The sequence below is a fragment of the Gymnoscopelus microlampas genome (genome assembly GCF_963454915.1).
Source record: "Gymnoscopelus microlampas genome assembly, chromosome: 16".
Classification (NCBI taxonomy): Eukaryota; Metazoa; Chordata; class Actinopteri; order Myctophiformes; family Myctophidae; genus Gymnoscopelus; species Gymnoscopelus microlampas.
Genome location: NC_139953.1, coordinates 25,952,291 through 25,974,001, shown reverse-complemented (window position 1 = coordinate 25,974,001; position 21,711 = coordinate 25,952,291). Strand labels below are relative to the sequence as shown.

Below are 21,711 nucleotides of genomic sequence, written 5' to 3'. Positions count from 1 at the left end.
GTGCAAGCTTAAGGGAGAAGTGAAGTTCTCACTAACTATAAACCCATTGTTTCAGAGGACAGATAGACACTAATATAATATAATATAACACTGCATAACTATAAATTCCACAAACCTCATATTTTTGTCATCTGGACTTTACGAACCAAGTGCAGCCTAGTTATTTCCAACAGCTCAAAAACAATCTATAATACCAGATACAGTATACCATGTAAACAATCTTAGATAAGATGTAGGCCTATTTGAGAGTGGCATAACTGCTTTAATGTCACATTAACGAGCGTCAACGAGCATCAGCTCCCCTCTGCAGTGCTTTAAACTGAAAGTGACTGGAGTCTAGTGATGAGCGGGCCGACCCGTAACCCGCGGGTCAACCCGTGGCGCGGGTGGTCGAGTCAGGATTTCAGAGGCAATTATATGTGGGCTGCGGGTGAGCGGGTCAGCCGCTCTCACGCAAAAAAAACAAAAACACCCTATTTTGAACAACATGCTTGTTTATTTAGCCCATGACAATGTTGTGCTACTGTATGTGACATTTAAAGTGACTTTGGGTACTTAAAAGAGCGCTATATAAATCTGAGCTATTATGAATGTGATAATCTTTTTTTCCCACCGCGGGTCGCGGGGCGGCTTGAGCCATAGATTTATACAGTATATGGGTTCGCGGAGTGGGCTGAGGCGGGTTGGGTTCCGTGGCGGGGCGGGTCATGAAAAAACCAACCCGCACGCACATACTGGAGTCTGTTTAATTTCTCTCCAAAATATCTTGAATATGATGGAAGACATGATTAATAATTACTGTGTTCATGATAAGCTTTACATTTCGTATCATACACCATACAGTAAGAACTCCTATTACTTTCACCGGCAAAAAATAAAGAAAAATAATGGGTTGATATTAATGGTCTTAACTCAAAATGTATATATCACACAGCTTAGATTTTTTGATTAAATAGGAGTGTGAAGTAAAAAAAAAAATCTGTAGTGTAAAAGTTGCAAGTTCATCAAATGACAATGTATATTGTTTCTTGTGTCTGGGTAGCTCAGTTGGAAGAGCTATTGACTCTGAACCGCAAGGTCATAGGATCGAATCCTGGCAAAAGCAACACAGCATATGAGTAATCTGGTTCCCTGGTGTATAGAGCATTGTTACAGCTATAGACTCATTTGTTTGTTAATGTTGCTACCCTTTAAATGGCCATGGCCAATAACTTGGCATTGGGCGCTTAAAGTTAAATATTTGAAAAACTACACATTATTTCAAAGAAAAAGCCACCAGGCCACTAATGAGTTGTGACAGGTGTGATTGGTGATGAGTGAGAGCAGGTGAGAGGGGTGGATCCAATCCATGGGAATAGGGGTAAGGTTGATGACTAGATGACTCTTTTCTACACCCACCCTCACTAACCTTAACATCAGTAAAACAACGACCTAACCTCAAGAAACACTATTTGTAAAACTAAGAATTACAAATGATGATCACCTCAACGCATTGTTGGGAACAGGGATCGTATCAGCGACCTATGGATTCACAGGCTGCCTCTCTTCTCATTGAGCTAGAGATATGGCCTCCCTGATGGTGTCTGTTGATATCTATAGGTTTTTCCGTCCGTTATGAACCAAGCCTCTGTTTCGCTAACTACTCTAGATCACTGGTTCACAAAACATTTACCAATAAAGTTTTTTTTTGTCTCCTCGGAATGGAATCTAGTGAAAATAGTCGATCTACAAGCTCACAACGCGATGCTATCTGAAAAGTTGTGAGATTGTAGATCGGCTATTTTCACAAGAAAGTATGTCATACATAAAAAACAACTACTCTCAAAAAAACATTTCAAAAGAGGCATGATTTTGCCTGTTTAAAGTTTGCATTTTCAAAAAATTGCTATAGCGCCCCCCTTTGACCAATTGGAGTAAGATTGGTTTCAGTGATATTTGGAATGACCCTCTACATTACTGCAAAGTTTCAAACAAATGTGAGTCTGCATGTATGTGTTAGGGGCAGATGAATAATTGTCATAAAACTGCAATATTCATTGGCGTCATAAAAGCTTAACGTTTTCACTTAGAAAAAATCCATTCCCATAAATCTGTTGGTATAGGTCCAAAGTTCATGTGTAAAACGTTTCGTGCAGATTGCTCAAAAATACCAGGAGGAGTTTGATTTTAACTGCTTTTCATATAATTCAAAATGGTGGGAGATCTAAAGGTCAGAGGTGAAAAGTCAGAGTGTGAAAGTTGTTAGGCATGAGGAGACGCATGTGTGTATCGAAGTTTCATGGCTGTAGGTCAAACAGGGCATGAGTTGTACCTGTTCAAAGTTGGCATTTTCAATTGAGTGCTACAGCTACAGCGCCACCCTTTGGCCAATGGTTTTGAGTTTCGGGCCTTGGCTGTTTGGCATAGCCCTCTACCATATTGCAGAGTTTCGTAAAAAGTGACCACACGGTTAGGCCAGAACTGAAAAAACGGCGGAAGAACACGAAAGCCAAGGAATGCAATAAGGCTTCGAGCCTGATAGGGCTCGAACCCTTAAATATTACGATACAGTATGACATCTTGACAATAGCTATCGTCACATTTTAATACCACAATAGGCTATATCGTGGGACAATATATCGTGACACTCCTATGGGTGGGGGGTCCCCACGGTCATGAAATTCCTGGAAATATTTTGATTAAAAAATCCAGTATTGTAAAAGGTTTGGAATTGATCAAAGGTCCTGGAATTTATCAAGGGTCCTGGAAAAATATTTGGTTATGCATTGTTTTTGGCTATTGATTTTTTTTAATACAAAACATTTTCATAAACATGTATATTAACATTACACGAAATATGTAACATAAGTAGTTTTTCGCAGAACGGGCTGTGTAACACCCCATCCACACTGCCAGCGATGCGACGTGATGTGACGTGACGCGAAGCGAGCGGGCGATGAAATCTCGAGACCGTCCTGACCTACCGCGAGCGACGATGTCGTCCACCCCTCCTATTTTCGCTCGCAGGGTCACTATGCCCTAATTTTGCACGAAATGTTGAATGAAATTGTACTATTTTATATTCTATGCTTTATTTTTGCTACACTGCCTATCTTTGGGCATTGTACATAGGAGTAAGAGACACATTATTGCTCTGAATGATTGTTTTATAGGCCTGGAAATTGGGCTAAATATTCTGGAAAAGTTTTGGAAATTCATTGCTAAAAATGTGTGGGGACCCTGTTTTAATCACTTGGGGAGGGTCATTGATTTTTTTTTTTGTCAAAGGGAGGGTCATGGCATTTTAGATCAGGGCACATACATTTTCTCCAGGGGTACCCTTCTTTAAAAATCGACCTGTCCTACACAACAGGTCCAACAGACTGGATGTGTAGTCTGTTGGCACTTCTGCCAAGTATAATGGTGTAGTAGATAACAGTTGGAAGGGGAGGGTTGGGCTGAGGGTCAGAAGAGAGCATGTGAAGGGTTTTGGCACCCTGCTATGGTCTAACAGAGAGAGTGCATTGTACTCTGACCTAAATATGTTGTTGACCTGGAAGTGGAACCACAATGAAACAGTTGGAAAGAATGTAGACAGCAACACCTCTTCACCCTCCATTGCCCTGCACTTGCTGACCAGACTATGACATCAGCCAACTGTCAACCAATATTTGTTGACAATTAACCTTCTAAGATATTCCTAATAAGACAAGATGTATATTGCCAAGAGAACAGTGATCTTTAAAGAAAGTAAATTTCCCCAAAGGTAACTCAAGTCTGCAGTAGAGGCTCAGCAGGTAGACTGGCTGTCTGGTCACCAGAAGTTCTCTGCTCCTGGCTGGAAGTGTCCTTGAGCAAGACACTCGAATCATTAATTGCCCCTGATGAGCAGGTAACGTAGGTTGACTTACTTGGTTACATTTGCTGATGGATATATGTAACACACATTGTAAGGCACTACTAAAGGCATCATGGAAGGAAATGCAGAACATTAAGGTATACAAATAACTTAATCTATTTGCTTACAAATTACCTCCACTAATTTGCCCCTTGGAACAATACAGCGCCTACAGCTGAAACAATTCAGTCACCCTGTAGCTGTCATGAATTATGATATTTATCTGCTTGACCCAGTAGCCTACACACATCTATACCATACATGGGCAACTGGCGGCCCGGGGGCCACATGCGGCCCTCACCTTGACTCAATTAATGCATTCGAATGCATAACGAAAATGGTTCCTTGCTTCACATGGTGTTTTAATACATACTGTAAAATCTAAATATCAAGTCATTAGTCTCATAAAAGACACTGCTATGTGAATCTGTGTGGACTGGATATTGAATTTATACAACGATAACAGAACACAAAAGGCCACATGATATTGAAAGGGTCAACGCTCATGTCCGTAATCCATTGTGTTGTGGGTACTGGGTAATGGAAGACACCAGCAGCATACAAATACATATTGTCATTATGATGAAAGGATCTGAAAAGCATAGTGCTAGTGTATGTATCAGATAAGTTCAGATCAAAGATATTCAATGAGACATGTACTGGAAATGCTGTACTTTGATGTACTGAGACTCACCCCACTGCGTACTAAATCCACCCACAGGCAAACAGTTTTTGACCTCTCAGTCCTAAACTGTCCTTGTCAAGCTAATGATTGACCAATGATTCAGATGTTATTTGTCTTACTGCCTTTGATGAAAGGACCCCAATAAGGTACAGTGAGTTAGTCGGCTATGCATTTTTAGTGAGAGTTCTCACCATGGATCTGTACAAAGCAACTTTCCTTGTGGCAACGGTCATCTATACAGGTAAGATGTACTGTACTGGGAAAAAGCAATGGCATCTGAATTATTTGAGCTTTTTTCAGAAAACACATTTGATTAATTCTGAGGGTGATTTACCAGGTTACACATGGCAGAGGCTTAGAGTGTGTCCATTGTATAGGAGCCATTTATTCAAATGTGTAAGTGAAACTGAGGGAACTAATATTAATCTGCTATTGAAATAGGCCCTTGGTTACATTTTTGATCATTTTGTTGATTAAGTGATCTAATTTTTTTTTGCTATTTTTCATATTACACCATGCTTTATTTGCGAGAGAACTGTCAGGGTTACCAACTTTTGACTTAATTTACGGTTCCTATAATTTTCCCTGACATTTCTTCCTGAATCGCCACTATTATTATGTATAATTGTCCTCCAACTTAACTAAAATTAAACCACCTCAGTGTTTTTCAACGATGTCTTGTAGTTTTGTATGTCCACAAATGACTCATCTGTCAATAGCCTGGTCAGTGTTGCAACCATCAAAACAGAGTAATGTCACAGAATAAGTAAACTACAGCACCCTTTATTCTCTCACTGGTACTGTGTATGAATAGAGCAGACGCTCAAAACATCACCTTGGTGATAATCCATTACATTTATTATGGGAGCATGATCCAGTGTGCAGACTCTATATGTCTCTATTTTAATGTATTATTCTGTCCTGCACCTGGGATTTTATTTATTTTACTTTTGGAAGTGTGTGCTTTGTAAATTGTTATATGAATATTCCATCACCATAACACACTCTTATCTGAATCATTTCACAGACATCATCCAAACTGCAACTATCACTGACCACTGTCACTCTTTCTTTATTGATAGATAAAACAGGTAAACAGTTATATGTTTTTTCTTTTCTGTTCTTCCAGTCGGTGGTAATGTGGACGATTATGCCAAGACAGATGGGGCAGGGATCCTCTCATTGCATAAGAGGGAATACTCGGTGAACACTGTAGCAGAGTGTGCTGTCAAGTGTAATGATGAAACAGCCTTCACGTGCAAGTAGGATTTCATCGTAAAGTTGCATGTAAAGTTCACATTTTATGCTTAAACAGGCTGGCAGACAACGGTTCATGAAAGGTTCAAACTGACTCTCCATAACCATTACTGTTGTGTTTTTCAGGTCATTCATGTACATAGAGAAAGACCAGGAATGTTGGACAGCAGAAGCTAACTCCAAAGTAGAGACTGTTATACGCAAGAGCAGCACAGCTCTGTTTGAAAAAAAAGGTAGGTTCCTCTTCTCTATTTATTTATTCATTTATTTGTTCATTTGTTTGTTTGTTCATTCATTCGTTCATTCATTCATTAATTTTATCTATGTATTCTTTTTTTTTTTTTGGGGGGGGGGGGGGGGGGTAAAAAGACTTTGAGAAGGGCTACTTTGTTGTCACATGGCTGTGTTGCTAGACAAAAACACAGACTAAAATAAATTACACTACCACTGGCACTGAGGCTGTTATTTGATAGATCTTATCTTTTATCTATCTTGTCTAGGATTCCTGTTGGAGTGTGTGAATGGAATAGGAACAGATTATAGAGGCACAAAGTCTAGAACGGAATCGGGAAAGACTTGCCAGAGATGGGATGCGAAATTCCCACACCCACATAGGTTTTCCTCTCATTTCACCTTGTCTCTTTTATTTTGCATCACATTTAATCGCAGCTGGGGCTCGAACGGGGAACCTTTCGATTCCCAAGTAGTAGTATTAATAGTTTATGTACAAACATGTCAAGCGCCCGCTCTACCTATTTAGCCATATCATATCATATACTATATCAACATGACACATTATATCACATGACACGTCACATCATTTCTAATCCTTCTACATCATACAGTATAGTCATACCAAGTCATATCTAATCTAAACTCATATGGAATCATCTCATACCGCATAATATCTCACCTTGTGTTCTGTGTGATGTGCGTGCTGCCTGCAGCATCACCCCTCAGACTCATCCCAGGGCAGACCTGGTCTCCAACTTCTGTAGGAACCCAGACTCGGACAGCAGGGGTCCCTGGTGCCACACTACGGACCCCAGCACACGCTGGGAGCCCTGCAACGTAGAAAACTGCAGCCGTAAGATGGATAAGTGACTGAGAATGGATGGATGAAGGGATGAATGGATCGATGGATGCATGAATGGAGGGAAGCAATTATGAATGGATAGATGAAGGAATTGATCGATGGGTGGATGGATGGATGGTTGGCTGACAAACTCTGTGTTGTTTGCTGTTGAACAGAGGAGTGCATGCACTGCAGTGGAGAGGACTACAGAGGGAAGATCGCCACCACAGAGAATGGCTTTACCTGCCAGCGCTGGGACGCGCAGAAACCACACAACCATGGCTACATCCCCAGCGCGTAATAAATACACCACACACAATTTATCTATGTCAGTGGTTCTCAAATTTGTTTTATTTCAAGGACCTCCATAAGTCTGGTCAGTAATGTAGAGTTACAGACCAGTAAGGGTCCATTTGGAACTCCCTCAAGGAACCCAGAGGGTCCCTGGACCCCCTTTGAGAACCACTGATCTATGTTGTCCAGTGGTCTCCATGTCTTGTCACTTGTTTTCAGGAAGCCTTTAAAGCTACAATCCATAACATGTATGTCCTGCTCAGAATTTGAACCCTGGCAAATACCAACATTTGGTGGGGGAAATATTACACTTTGAGCGTCATGCAATACCTCTTGTCACCTCTTGTTATGGGATAATCACATTTTCTCAAGCTTAATACAGCATAGAACGAAAGCTAATGTCTTTTTTCCATCTCTCCCGCCCCCCAACCCCCCGCTCCCCCAGTCTTCCAGAGAAGTACCTGGAGGAGAACTACTGCAGGAATCCGGATTCCTGCAGTAGACCCTGGTGCTTCACAACCAGCGAGGCCAAAGAATGGGACTTTTGCAGCATACCCCGCTGCAGTGAGTCCCCCACCTCCCATTCTGTTGTTGACACACACAATTGAAAGTGTGACCGGACCTTTGAGAAATCTGGATCTTGATCTGTGATAATAGAAATTACACAAATATACTAATCAGTGTCACATAGAGTAGGTACACAGGATTTGTGGCCCCCTCAGCACTGCTAGGAATTAAATGGAGGCAAAATTAAGTGTATTTGTGTGAAGGGACGCGCGACAGGACGCGCAATAACCCCACGTTTGCAACTACTTTTGCCTGCGCACTTCACCGGGTATGGACTAGTGATACTAATCTTAGAATAGCAGAGCCCAAACTCAGTTTGCCATGGAAGCTTGCTTCCATTCCTCGCTTGTCAATAGACAAGGCGAAATTTGCTTGTCAACAGACAAGGCGAAATACACTGGTCCTCGTCTTTCCCCTCTCATCCATCACCTTGTCCTTCCTGTCCTCGGCAGCTTCAGAGCCACCTACCATTGTCCCAGAGCTGACCTGCGCCACTGGCGAGGGAGGAAACTACAGGGGGACGGTTAACAGGACAATCTCTGGCAAAACCTGCCAGAGCTGGTCGGTTCAGACACCTCACAAACACAACCACTCGTCCGACAACTACCCATGCAAGTAAGAACACCCAGATGAATACGGTATCTATCTACACTAGTATCTATCCATCTACATTATCTATCCTTCTGTCTGTCTGTCTGTTTCGTCAACTACCTACTTACTGTACCTACCTATTTTTGTCAGAGGCCTGGACAACAACAACTGCCGTAACCCAGACAGTGAGAGGATGCCATGGTGCTACACCACTGATTCAGAGACACGCTGGGAATACTGCCAGGTCCCTAGCTGTGATGGTGCCCCCGGACCAGGTAGCTTTAACTACTTAAGTTCATGACAATGATTTTAGTTTTTACTTTTAAGGAATTTCTGCTGAAGACGAATAACAAACATCATCTCTCTGTGACTTTTCAATTTACTGTTTGCAGAGAAACTGACCAGAGTTTAGCTAGATGTCGATGTTCCCATGCTTCACTACTGCTACTGCTTAATGTTCTGTTATTGGGCATCAGTAGCATTATCCCTGCCTCAAGGACAGAACAGTAATGGCCAATCCACTCATCAAGACCACATACTGGTTGCATTGAAAGAACGTTTCCTGACTGGTTTCACGTACAGTACCAAACACTATTTTAGTCATCAACCACTTACTGTAAGCTTACTGTAAGCCCTAATAGAAATAGCAGATCTAAAAGCTCACATGATGTTGCAAATGTTTTGAAATTTTAATTTCTGAAAATACCTACAGTATAATGACTTTCCCAAAATAGGGAATAGGTTGAAAGTGGTTTACTAACATTATGATATAGAAGAAGACAATGAACATCTTGCCCTTTTCATTGCAATGGCCTCTGCACATGATTGAATTGGAAAAACTTTGACTCCTAAATGCTATGTTATAATATTACCATTGGCTTTTCTGACACCAGATGTAGCAGAGTAGCCCTGCCTGTAGAACAGAAGCCTAATATCTCCGGTGGTCAGGAAGTGTTCCTCTTTGGATGACTGGTAGCTGTTTGGTTTTCCATGCAGGAGAGCCAGGTTCAATTCAATTTTGATTAATTGAATACGCAGGACCACAATGGATGTTAATGGTGTTATCCTTTTAGCACCATTGTATATACGTACCTTCTACTATTTGCAAACTGTTAATAAAGTGTTCAATCAATCAATCAATCAAGGTGGTTACGTTAACATCACTCTGTGTAACCAACCTTACCTACGTCTTCCTCTTCCTCCTGTACTGTATCACTTCCTCTTCCTAAATGGAAATAATTGCCTGTGTTTGTTGCAGATGAGCCAGTTGTCCCTGCTGTAGAGGACGATGACTGTTACGTGGGGGACGGGTCGAGCTACCGCGGCGCGACCACAGTGACCATCAGTGGCAAGAAGTGTCAGGCTTGGAGCTCCATGACCCCTCACAAGCACAAGAAACCCCCACAGGCCTTCCCACTAGGGTGAGAAACAATGCTCTGCGATACAACGGCATTTGTAACATTTTAATAGTTTTTTCAACAATTGTTTTGCTTGATGTAATTTAGATAGGACCGTCATAGAGAGAGACAGGAAGGTGAGGACAAAGATGCACTCTAGCCATGCAGACTAACTTACAGCTCAGGTTCTAAGCCGGGCTTCCAAGTGGGGACATTGTGGTTATAACACATATTTCACTCTGGGAATGCCTGTGAGGACATTGTTGTTATAGTACATTTCTCACACAGTGACAAAGGGACCCCACAGAACATTTTAACCCTTAAACCAGGGACGATTGACACCCTCTTTCATGAACGTTGTGCTTCTGTCAAAGCCATTTATACCCACTTAAGTAGCTGTCCAGAATGCCCTTTATTGATCTGCTACTGCAGAAATTGGGACTTGTATGTTTTTCTGGTAGATGCTGAATTGCAGGAATCTTTTCAACTCTGCACAGATTTCCTTCTGCTTGGGATTCTCATGCCGTGGCAACCTTGGACCATGAGCTATAACTTCACCCAGTTCACCACAAACACATGACATAGTGATTGCCGAAATACCAAAGAAAATGGTCACGATCAGTGCTCTTCCTCTCTGCCTGTGTGACAGTGACCTGAGACGGAACCTGTGCAGGAACCCCGACGGAGACCGAGCTCCCTGGTGTTATACCACTGATCCTGCTGTTCGCTGGGAGTACTGCAACCTGGAGAGGTGCTCCGCCAAACCTTCTGGGGTCTTACCAGCCAAACCAGCGGTCCCCGCTCTGCCCACAGCCAGTCCAGAAAGAGGTGACTAATTGAGTCTTAGATTTGTTCATCCCTAATTCATTCATTCACACATTCACAAATGTATTAATTAATTCACTCACTCATTCATACAATCATTGGCTCATTCATTCAATCATGATTTTTCTTATACATCCAGTCACCAAATTTTGTTCTACAGTATAATCATTCACTAAAATCTGACTAGCAGCTTTGTTTGTTTGGGGGCTTTATGCTTCATTCTGTCACGATTTACAAAACTGGCAGACCCAAATGCAAACACAACACTTAAAGATAGTCCAAGGGTTTTTATTGAACAAAAGAGGAAGGTGTTGTGGTCAGGAGTGAAGGTGGTAGGCAGGCTGAGGTGAAGGCAACAGGTGAGCAGGTAGGCAGGCACGCAGGCAGGCAACTGAAGAAGAGGAAAACAGGAGTGAGTCAAAAAAACAAAAACACTAGGAGCAAAAACAAGGACTCAGTAGAGCTAGAGTGCTAGAATGCTAGGAAGCTAGAATGCACTCAAAAATACACAGAAATAACTGGCTAGAAGCGCACGGAGACTGAGAAAACTATCTGGCAGCATATGGGCAAAAGACCGGGCTTTTATAGAGTGGAGGTTGATGTGAGTGGAGATGAGATGACCAGAGCCAGGTGCGTCAATCTGGGAAGCAAGGAAGCCTACGCCCACACATGCCCAAACACAGACAGACAAATGCATGCAAGCTCGTACGTACACACACACACACACACACACACACACACACACACACACACACACACACACACACACACACACACACACACACACACACACACACACACACACACACGCAGACATTCAATCACTGAACTCTTTGTTCACCTGATTGTTAAATCACTCACCTTCCTCGTTTGAATGGAAGTATTTTATCTAAACATTAATTATTACATCCTAAATTACATCCATCCATCCATCTGTTTTTCTGTCAGACTGCAAGGTGGGGAATGGAGCAACTTACAATGGTTCTACCTCCATGACCCTGTTGGGAGTCACCTGTCAGGCCTGGCCCGCACAGACACCCCACCGTCACAGTTTCACCCCTGAGACACACCCCACCAAAGGGCTAGAGAGCAATGTAAGTGTGTGTGACTCACTGGAGTAAACTTTTCATCACAACTTCAGTGGTGTTTCAGAGACACAGAGGACTGCTCAGTTTCATGGCTGCTAATGGAATATTAGCCCTATAACAAATATATACCGTACATAATGTTGAAGAGTGTTAAGCTTGATTTATACTTCTACGCCATGTATAAATTAAGTGCGGCTTTAATCATTCTTTGTTGTCTTACTGTCAGAGTTGCAGAAACCCCGACAATGATGTGAACGGTCCATGGTGTTACACCACTGATGTGAACAAGAAATGGGATTACTGCCAGATCCCTGACTGTGGTATGTTTATCCAGAGATTATCATCAACCTTTTAATTTCAATAACACCCAGTTGTGTATGCATTTGGCCTTGACGCCCCCAATATGTCTGGATCCCATTCTACACTGTAAGATCCTCAGTGTTAACCACTCTATATACTTTGTCAACCAAGGGTCTATACTTGGCCCCTCCTTTTTTTCCTCCACATCAAATCTCTTTGCCGAACGCGATACAGATATTTTATGCATTGTCCTATAAAATAAATGGAGTTCTACTTAATCTATTGCATGCAAGCAGCACGTTACTACTTTACGGTATAATGATGCAGCTGCACAAACGTGACGCAGAGCTAGGTCAGTCCATGAAGCCGATGTGTTGGATTTGTCAACTACAGCTTGTAGCAGTTTGTCTGGCGAAACTCGCAAATCATTGGGCCGATCAGCACCAAATTGCTTTTGCACATTGCCAGTAGGTCACAGACAGGTCATGGACCACTATTTTTCCCCACATATGTTTTACACCTTTTGAAATATCTAACTGTAATTGTATTTATCATGTAATTATTTCCACAAATGTGTTCAAATAAGCAAATTATCTCATTAAATATGCACAATACCAACATTTCCTCAGCAGAAATGGATTCTACTGGTAAAATGACCTTAAGGTCAACTGTTTATAAGACCATTGGTTTCCAAAAAGTATTGTCTAGAAGTCATATCAATGACACACATCACAGTTTTATGGAGGTAGGTTTGTTTAGAGAGTGATAACTGTCATTAAGCTACTAGATTGGCAGATGTATCATACCAAACTATTAACTAGAGACATGAAGGAAGACAGAAATATAAAGGATTTACGGTCACCTACCTTGGGTGGTACTAAAATCTGGCTTGGCCCCTGGACTAAAGGCACTTCTGCACACCTCTGGGTCAACTGCGACATGCCAAGTTTGAAGTCTGTCGGCCAGTGCCTGAGTTATGCCCAGGACACACACACACACACACACACACACACACACACACACACACACACACAAACTGAAATTATAGATAGATTATTGCCGAAGGTGAATAAACCTGCAACCACTCGCTGCTACAGTATGAATTGGTCTCCCTCGTGTCATTAACACATTGACCGCCAGAGGTTAATCTCATAATGTTCACCAGTGCCAACGTTTTATTGTTGTTTTTTGTTTTTTTCACGTCGCCATAGACCTTGTTAAAATCCCTAAGATTGAGCTGTGCACTGTTTGTTTACATCGCAGACATCTGCCTGGTTCGAGCAGTGAAGACCACGTCTCAAACAGTGCCTCCATGTTGTAGTTAGAATGGTTTATGTTAAACAGTGATCACCGAGGAGAAAAAACTACAAGGAGAAAATAGGGTTTCAGTTTCGTCATTACAACGAGGGCCGACGGGATCGGCAAAACCGGATCCCGAGTAATTCTGTTACTAAAGTTTTTTTTTTTCGAAAAAAAGGAAAAAGCACCACAGCCCGTAGGCTACCGGATCGGCGCTTTACGGTTGGATTTATCGGCCCGTAGGCTACGGGCCCGGCGGTCAGAGTGTTAACCGTGCTAAAATGTAAATATGTAATTTTGAAGTGTGTTGGCAGGCACGGTCTTCAAATGTTTTATATCAATTTGAACTAAAGCTTGGGAAATACCCTGAAATTAAAGGACTATTGATTGCAACTGCAACAGTCATTGATATCATATTAATTTATAACTTTTATATTCAGATTAAAGTATTAAGTCAGATTTAGGCAGGCACGCTATACCTGAAGAACTAATGGATCATTAGGTGTCTACACACAGTGTCAACCAGACTTGGCTTCCAATGTGTTTTGGGGGGAAATTATATCAAAACAAATGTAAACATAGTGTTGTATTTCACTGGTGAGACTGTTGTTGTTTCTTGTCTTCCACTGCAGCGGGAAAGTGTGGCGTGTCACCTGTCTCTCCACGGCGTTGTTTTGGTCGTATTGTGGGAGGCTGTGTATCAAAACCTCACTCATGGCCATGGCAGATCAGCCTCAGAATCAAGTGAGTGGGATTACCTGGGATAGTGGGATTAAATATAATATGGAAAGATATGCTACTGTACATTACACTACACATACATTATCACCTAGACATTTGTTTACGTTTTCATTATCCAACACCTGGACAAAGACGAATTCCCGGGTGATAATTTGTTTATCTCATGCTCAGTCTTATAATAGTTTCCAGCTCGAGACTTGGTGGCCCTGTCTACGGCTAAACGGGTCAGTGACATGCATGCACTCTCGATGAGTCCGGAGTGCATGAAGTGTTTTAACAACGACAGGAGGGTTTTGCTTAACCCTAACCTGACGTTCGTTACCAGGACCGGGGTGGTGGCCCCGGATCCGGGTGAGTTGGAGGCCTTCCATCCGCCTTCTTTCGTTTCGTCGGAGGAAAGGCGGGTGCATTGTCTCTGTCCAGTGAGAGCCTTGGAGCTCTATTGTCAGAAGACAGCGGCCAATCGCTCATCGACGCAGCTCTTTGTCTCTTTTGGCCTTGGGGTTCAGAGGAAGGCGGTCACTAAGGCAACGCTTTCTAGATGGATCCGAGATGCCATTAGGTTGGCTTATGTGAGTAGTGGTGCCCCGGTTCTGGAGTGTCTGAGGGCTCACTCTACTAGAGGCATGGCTACATCCTGGGCTCTCTACAGGGGAGCTTCGATCCAGGAGATCTGTGCAGCCGCAAATTGGTCGTCTCCATCGACTTTTGCGGCCTGTTACAGCCTGGACGTGGCGGCGTCATCAGTGGTGCGCGCGGTCCTAGGCGTAGCGGCTGCCTCCAGGCCAGTGGAGGGAAGGGAGTAGGCTTGGGGCCTTTCTCCCTATCTCTCCACTTCCTCTTGGGTTTCCATGGGACGAGCTGGCCTGGCTCCCAGGAGATGGGGCCCTGTTTCCTCATATTGAGTTATGAGGCAGGCTTGTGTGTGCCTGTTAGTAAACAGGCGGACTCTGGAGTGTGTCAGGGCCTAACCTTTATTATTATCTATCCCACCCCAGCCCGGTGGGTTGGGGGCGCCCATTGGGCTGTAGGTCACGCCCGTGGGGACGGGACCTAGGGGCTGAGGGGCGTGCAGGCCTGTCAGGGTTGTGTGGCTCATTACCTCAAGGGGGGTTTATGAATCCCATAGAGAGTAGTAAACGGAGAACCGTGGTAAAACTGGAGGTTACGAATGTAACCCCGGTTTTAGTAGGTTCAGTGTTTACAGTGTTTACACCCCTTTCTGTGCGCATTTGGTGTGCAGAGAGGAGAATGTTAAGAGGAGTCTCTTGTACCCTAGGGTCTTCCGGACTCGTGACATACCCTAAGCCAATCAAATAATTGGCATCGGGAGCGTGTGTGTTGCTCTGTGCATCGCCTGAGGGCGCTGATATCCCATAGTGAGTAGTAAACTCCGAACCTACTAAAACCGGGGTTACATTCGTAACCTCTAGTCGTGAATCGCTGGTTTAGAGTTCCCTTCTATTGACTCATTGTACTGTGAGAGAATCATCAGGAACATTACAGTACATTACTGTTTTACCCAGTATTTCCTTCAGCGGTGAGCACTGAATGCCATTTTTGTTGTATTACATCTTGTCTGTTCAGTATAATAAATAACAAAAAAAATGATAATATAAAAGCAATAAACAACCAGACAACTTTTGTCACTCCCCTCCCTCAGGGCGAAAAGTTGTGTATGTGATCAAATATTATACAATCCATCAAAATATAATATCACCAAGACACTATACTACATGACAAACTATGAAATTGTACAATATAATTTGTTTTCTTCATTGCCATCATGTATCATGTATCGCAATGTTGTAGCCTTCATCTCTGCCCTTCTGTCTGTCTGTCTGTCCGTCCATCCATCTATCCATCCCTCTGTCTGTCTGTCTGTCTGTCTGTCTGTCTGTCTGTCTGTCTGTCTGTCTGTCTGTCTGTCTGTCTGTCTGTCTGTCTGTCTGTCTGTCTGTCTGTCTCCATCTTTCTCTCTCAGGAATTCAGGAATACATGTCTGTGGAGGAACGCTGATTGCTCCCCAGTGGGTCGTGACTGCTGCACACTGCCTGGAGAAGTACCTCTAACACACCCCACATACACTCACTCCCTTATGGAAATACCTCCTGAGATACAGACTAGGGCTGCAACTATTGATTATTTTCTTAGCAATGATTCCATCGATTAGTTTTTCGATTAATCAAATCATCAAGAAGCATAACTTTTTAATGTATTATTTTCATGTTTTATTTATCAACAATTGATAACAATTATCAACAACATTAAATCAACTATATATTGATTAGTCTGATTAAACGTAAGGTAAACAATATTTTTTTTGTTAAAATAAGTGTTAAATAGCTCTATATTCTGATTCTGCTCTCTGATCTCATTGCTATAGAGTGTTTGTTCAGTATCAAGGGTTTCCATGTCTCTCCAGCTATTTATAAACAGAAAATATATCTTCAGGTCAGGATACCAATTTTATCCAATCAGGATAGAGAACTAAGACGGGACAGATTACACAATTGAAAGTGGAGGTGACGACACAAAGATATGAGCAGACAAAATTGTAAATGGAACACTATATATTGATATATTGGTACTCTCTCCTATTGGCTGAATTTGGCAACCCACCTGAACATTTATTGTCTCCGCCAGGAGACTATGTTTTCGTTCTCGTCCCTCCGTGTGTCCACCAAGCTAACATTGGTCAAGCTTCACGTGACACGTGACAATATGTTGAAAGGGTGTGCTTTGATTGGCTAGCGATACGCATGATGAAATAGAGACCTATAAATAAGTGTGTCACTTCAAAAGATCATTTATATCTTTTGAAGTGAGGTAAGACAGGATTAATCAGGAACAGTACTGGCGGAGACCTGTGCTCCGAGGAGCACATTTTCGAGTTTTCTGTTTGTTAAAGAGCTGGAGAGATAGGGAGACCCCTGTTACTGAACAAACACTCTAGCAATGACTACTATCAGAATATAGTTTTCTTTTACCTTTTAATAAAAAACATTTCAGTTTTAACCAAGAAATATCACTTACCCTACCTTTAACCATTTAAATCCTATTTTATTCTAAGTGTGCAACAGTGTTATGCAGAAATAGTGAAAATGGTCAAGCTTCAATCTCACAATGCTACGCATCGTAAGCTATCGTTGATAGCTTGGAGACATGCTATTTTCTCTATATTTGCTACTGTATTTTATTTAAATCAATTACTTTTTATAATCAATTAAATGAATTAGTTTGATTAGGTGTTATAACCCTAATGCAGACCTCGACTTTGTGGATGACAGTTTTTTTGTCGTATGACACAGCATGTTCCATTTGTGTGTGTGTGTGTGTGTGTGTGTGTGTGTGTGTGTCTAGGGGTAAGCCGCCATCATTTTACAAGGTGGTGATGGGCATCCACACAGAAAGAGCCAACGAGACGTCTAAACAGGAGAGGACACTGGATCAACTGTTTCTTGGGCCCAACGGAGACGACATCGCCCTTCTCAAACTCAGCAGGTGAGTACTGCAGTGGAAGTATACTGTATGTTGCTCTAACCAAAATCAGCCGGATATCGCTGGAGCTTATCAGAAGCAAAATAAGGCTTTATGATTTAGATTTTTGGCTGTCTTGGGGTTTTGTTTTTTGGTTATTAATGAATAATACATCATGAATGATTCCCTAAATTGAAAGGGTAACAGCTAACTTACTTGGAAGAAAATAAGAAGTCCAATTGTGGCAGTGGGTCAGCATACAATGAAACCTATCTGAATGAATGTTTGGAATGTATAAAATGATGTAGGCTCCAGAGTCTCCCTTTTCCCTCCTGTGCACATATACTGTAGCTCAAAATGGGATTTAACAACACCTCATTTTGGTAGAGCAGGGATTATATTTTAGCCACTGTCTGTCTGTCTGTCTGTCTGTCTGTCTGTCTGTCTGTCTGTCGGTCTGTCGGTCTGTCTGTCTGTCGGTCTGTCTGTCTGTCTGTCTGTCCGCCTAACTGTGAGCATCTAATCTTGTGTACCGCTGGCCCGATCGGTCCAAACTTTGCATACACACTGTACCAGTAAGCCAAGGAAGAACCTCCATCCCTTGTGCTATAACAGGTCGCTTCACATTTTGTCACTATAATTCTTGAACCATTGGTCACAATGAAAATCCTGTGTGTGTGTGTGTGTGTGTGTGTGTGTGTGTGTGTGTGTGTGTGTGTGTGTGTGTGTGTGTGTGTGTGTGTGTGTGTGTGTGTGTGTGTGTGTGTGTGTGTGTGTGTGTGTGTGTGTGTGTGTGTGTGTGTGTGTGTGTGTGTGTGTGTGCATACGTTTCCAGCCCAGCTGTATTAAACGACAAGGTGCTGCCTGTTTGTCTCCCAGACAAAGATTATGTGGTCCCCAGTGAAACAGTGTGCTATGTTACTGGCTGGGGAGAAACTCAAGGTACAGTACAACAAGCACGCGCATGTGTGCGTCTAATTGTCTTCCCTTCTTCGTCATCTGATCAAACCAAATCCTTTTTGAGAACACTTTATGAATCAAAGGTGCAGCATGACAACTGTATTGTTGATGATGATGATGATGATGATGATGATAATGACGATGATGGGGAGAAGTCATGTCTAGAGAGATGATTGTGCACAAGGATAGATGATAAAAAGATGATAAAAGTGACTGAAAAGTGCATATCCAAAATCAATGTAGCAATTTATGTAAGAAAGACCTCATACAGTATGGAGGCAACTTGGTTGAGCAGGAAAAGTGAGACTACAATTGCACTAATATTTATTAAGATATTTCATGTCTTTCATTTATTTTATTCTTTAATTCTCCATTAATGCATGTTATGCCTTTTGTAAATCACTTTAAATGTCCTTAGTTTTTATGTATTAATTCTACAGCCGTATTGCCTTATTCTACAGGCACAGGTGGAGAGGGGGTCCTGAAGGAAACCGGATTCCCTGTGATCGAGAACAAGATCTGTAACCGTCCATCTTACTTGAACTACAGAGTGAGACCCCATGAGATGTGCGCAGGCAACATCCAGGGAGGAACAGATAGTTGTCAGGTATGCAAAACATCTGTGCATGCATGAGTGCATGTGTGTCACTAGCCCTGGTTCAGAGCCAGGGCTAGTGTGTCACACACTTTTGTCAAAGTTACACTTTATTCCCAGGCAGTAACTGTCCATGATTTTAAAAGTATTTGCAAGAGCACCTTGGTGGTTCAGCCATTAAGAACACTGGCCCTGTTACCCTGTTTGTTGCTTATCATCCCCTCATGCTCTGCTCCTGTTTTTCTGTCTTTCTCCATTGTCTTGTCCAAATAGTTCAATAAAAATCACATCTTTTTCCCTTTATAGTTTTTTTTACTCATCTGCACAGTATGTTAGAACAAATCCCAATCCCGGACAACATACTGCCACAATTTGAACCATCCTGATGGTGAACCCACCCATCTGTTTGTGTGTCTAATCTATGCATCACCTGGATTTGAGCTCTCCCATGCCCAGGGAGGTATTAGGCTTCTGGTCTTCAGGCAGGGCCACTCTGTTGCATGTGTACTGTATGCAAACACAACATCCATGATCACAAAACACTTTGACTTTCTACCAGTGGTGGAAAAAGTACTCAATTGTTTTACTTAAGTAAAAGTATCAATACTGCAATGTAGAAATACTCTGTTACATGTAAAATTCCGGAATTAATGAAATATATTAAAATGGTATCAAAATGTACCTTTTGTATGTCATTATGCAGAATTGAGTAAATGTACTTACTTTCCACCACTGTTTTCTACACTTTGAAGCAGCAAACCTCATTTGTGTGTGTGTGTGTGTGTGTGTGTGTGTGTGTGTGTGTGTGTGTGTGTGTGTGTGTGTGTGTGTGTGTGTGTGTGTGTGTGTGTGTGTGTGTGTGTGTGTGTGTGTGTGTGTGTGTGTGTGTGTGTGTGTGTGTGTGTGTGTGTGTGTGTGTGCGCGCATTCTCCCTGCAGGGTGACAGCGGTGGCCCTCTCGTGTGCAGCGACGCTCAGAGCAACGCTCAGAGCAAGTTTGTCATCCAGGGTGTGACCTCCTGGGGTCTGGGCTGTGCCAAAGCCATGAGGCCTGGTGTCTACACCCGGGTCTCCAAATTCGTTGACTGGATTCAGAGTACCATGGCCACCAACTAAAGGGGCACACTACAAAATACACATCAATCGATGGCTCTATACTGTGAACAGTAATGATACTGAAGAAGCCAACGCATTGTGAGACTTCCTAAAGACATTTAAAAAAATAAATGTTTTAATACAAATGTATCAAAAACCTGCATACTTCTCAGTTTTGTTTTGTTTTTTTGTGTTTGCTATTTTAACACAATGTGTTCAAATGTGTTTGTACAAACGTGCACAAAAATGGAAACTCAGATTGCTGTCGGTTTCTTTCTATCATTCAACAGATGATTGTAATACTTGTACAGTAACAGTACTGTCTGATGAGGTGATGATTATTTCTGATGACCATATATGGGCTATTATCAACAAATAATATAGTATGGCTTACTTCTGACATAATGTAGAATGGCATTTTTAAACATACTGGAGTTGTTAATTATTACTGAAGCTATCACAGTAGCCTATGATATTTTTGGTTATTGCAAATATTTGATGGTAGAATATCACTATGGCTTACAGTATTTTGATGACATCAGTGTGGCTTCTTTCTTTAAATCAAAGGCATACAACCAGTGTATTGTTACACATAATATTGTATGCTTGTTTTTATATATATAATAGGCTAATGCATTGTTTCTCCACCAGGGGTCCAAATGGACCCTTTTGGGTCTGTAACTCAGAGAGTGTACCAATGGAACCCATAAGGTTCAATTAACACAGATTTTACAGATAGGGGTCGCAGAGATGATGAAGATTGTGTCCAATGGGGGTCCCTGGCCTAATGCATATCAAACTGGGGGTCCTTGAAATGAAAAAGGTTGAGAATATATTACCAGAGGCACACTATGGCATTGTTTCCTCATAACATATTGTAGCATTACCTTTTTAGCGGCGCTAGCCGATCTATACCCTTAGGTATTGAGCGGATCCTGCTCTATACCTGACTTTGTCCGTGTGCGTATGTCAACGTTCTGATTGGTCAGGTGCGTCAACAAAGTGATTGGTCAAGCTTCACGTGACACATGGCTATAAACACATTATAAACACATATCGATGACAAAATGTATCAAAGGCGCCGCTACCTTCACACAGGGTGTGATTTTTTCAATTAGATACCGGTAATATAGGATAACAAGACCAGGATGTTTGTGCCAGACCTAAGCCGGTGTTGTGTGAAGTCGTGTGAGGTCTAATTCTGAAATCTTTGTGTCTTACGTTATATACCAACCGTATTTATACTTGTGACATAATAATGATGTCACGACTAGTCTGTGCCTATTTATTCATGCATAAGAAACTTAACCACAACCAGACATACCATGTATGGACAAATTGGTGACAGAGGCTTCTTCTATATGTAGTCTTTTTTTCACGAAAGTTGGTCACTACCGAAACGAAAGTTAAATCCGAAAAAACACTAAGTGTGGAGGCCAAAATCGTCCCCCCAAAAACCTGTTAGGAGTACGTTTCAGGCAATTTAGAGTTGATTGGCAGTACTTTGTAGTGACATTTTTTTTTCACCATTGTGTCACTACCGAAGCGAAAGTTAAATCCGAAAAAATCACCAAGTGTGGAGGCCA

At 42.1% G+C, this 21,711-nt stretch overlaps 1 protein-coding gene across 1 annotated transcript; it reads left to right on the top strand.

Moving 5' to 3' along the window:
- Nucleotides 1-4,754: 4,754 nt before the first annotated feature.
- LOC311062915 (plasminogen-like) lies at nucleotides 4,755-20,158 on the top strand (the record flags this gene model as incomplete). Its single annotated transcript, XM_084082134.1, has 19 exons — nucleotides 4,755-4,803; nucleotides 5,692-5,824; nucleotides 5,946-6,052; nucleotides 6,320-6,434; nucleotides 6,767-6,906; nucleotides 7,071-7,191; nucleotides 7,634-7,752; nucleotides 8,208-8,370; nucleotides 8,497-8,621; nucleotides 9,605-9,767; nucleotides 10,393-10,571; nucleotides 11,517-11,662; nucleotides 11,883-11,976; nucleotides 13,888-13,999; nucleotides 15,981-16,058; nucleotides 17,360-17,500; nucleotides 18,312-18,418; nucleotides 18,898-19,043; nucleotides 19,970-20,158. 19 exons carry the CDS (start codon nucleotides 4,755-4,757, stop codon nucleotides 20,144-20,146), a joined length of 2,415 nt encoding a protein of 804 aa, XP_083938260.1. The 3' UTR covers nucleotides 20,147-20,158.
- Between the last annotated feature and the right edge of the window lie 1,553 nt (nucleotides 20,159-21,711).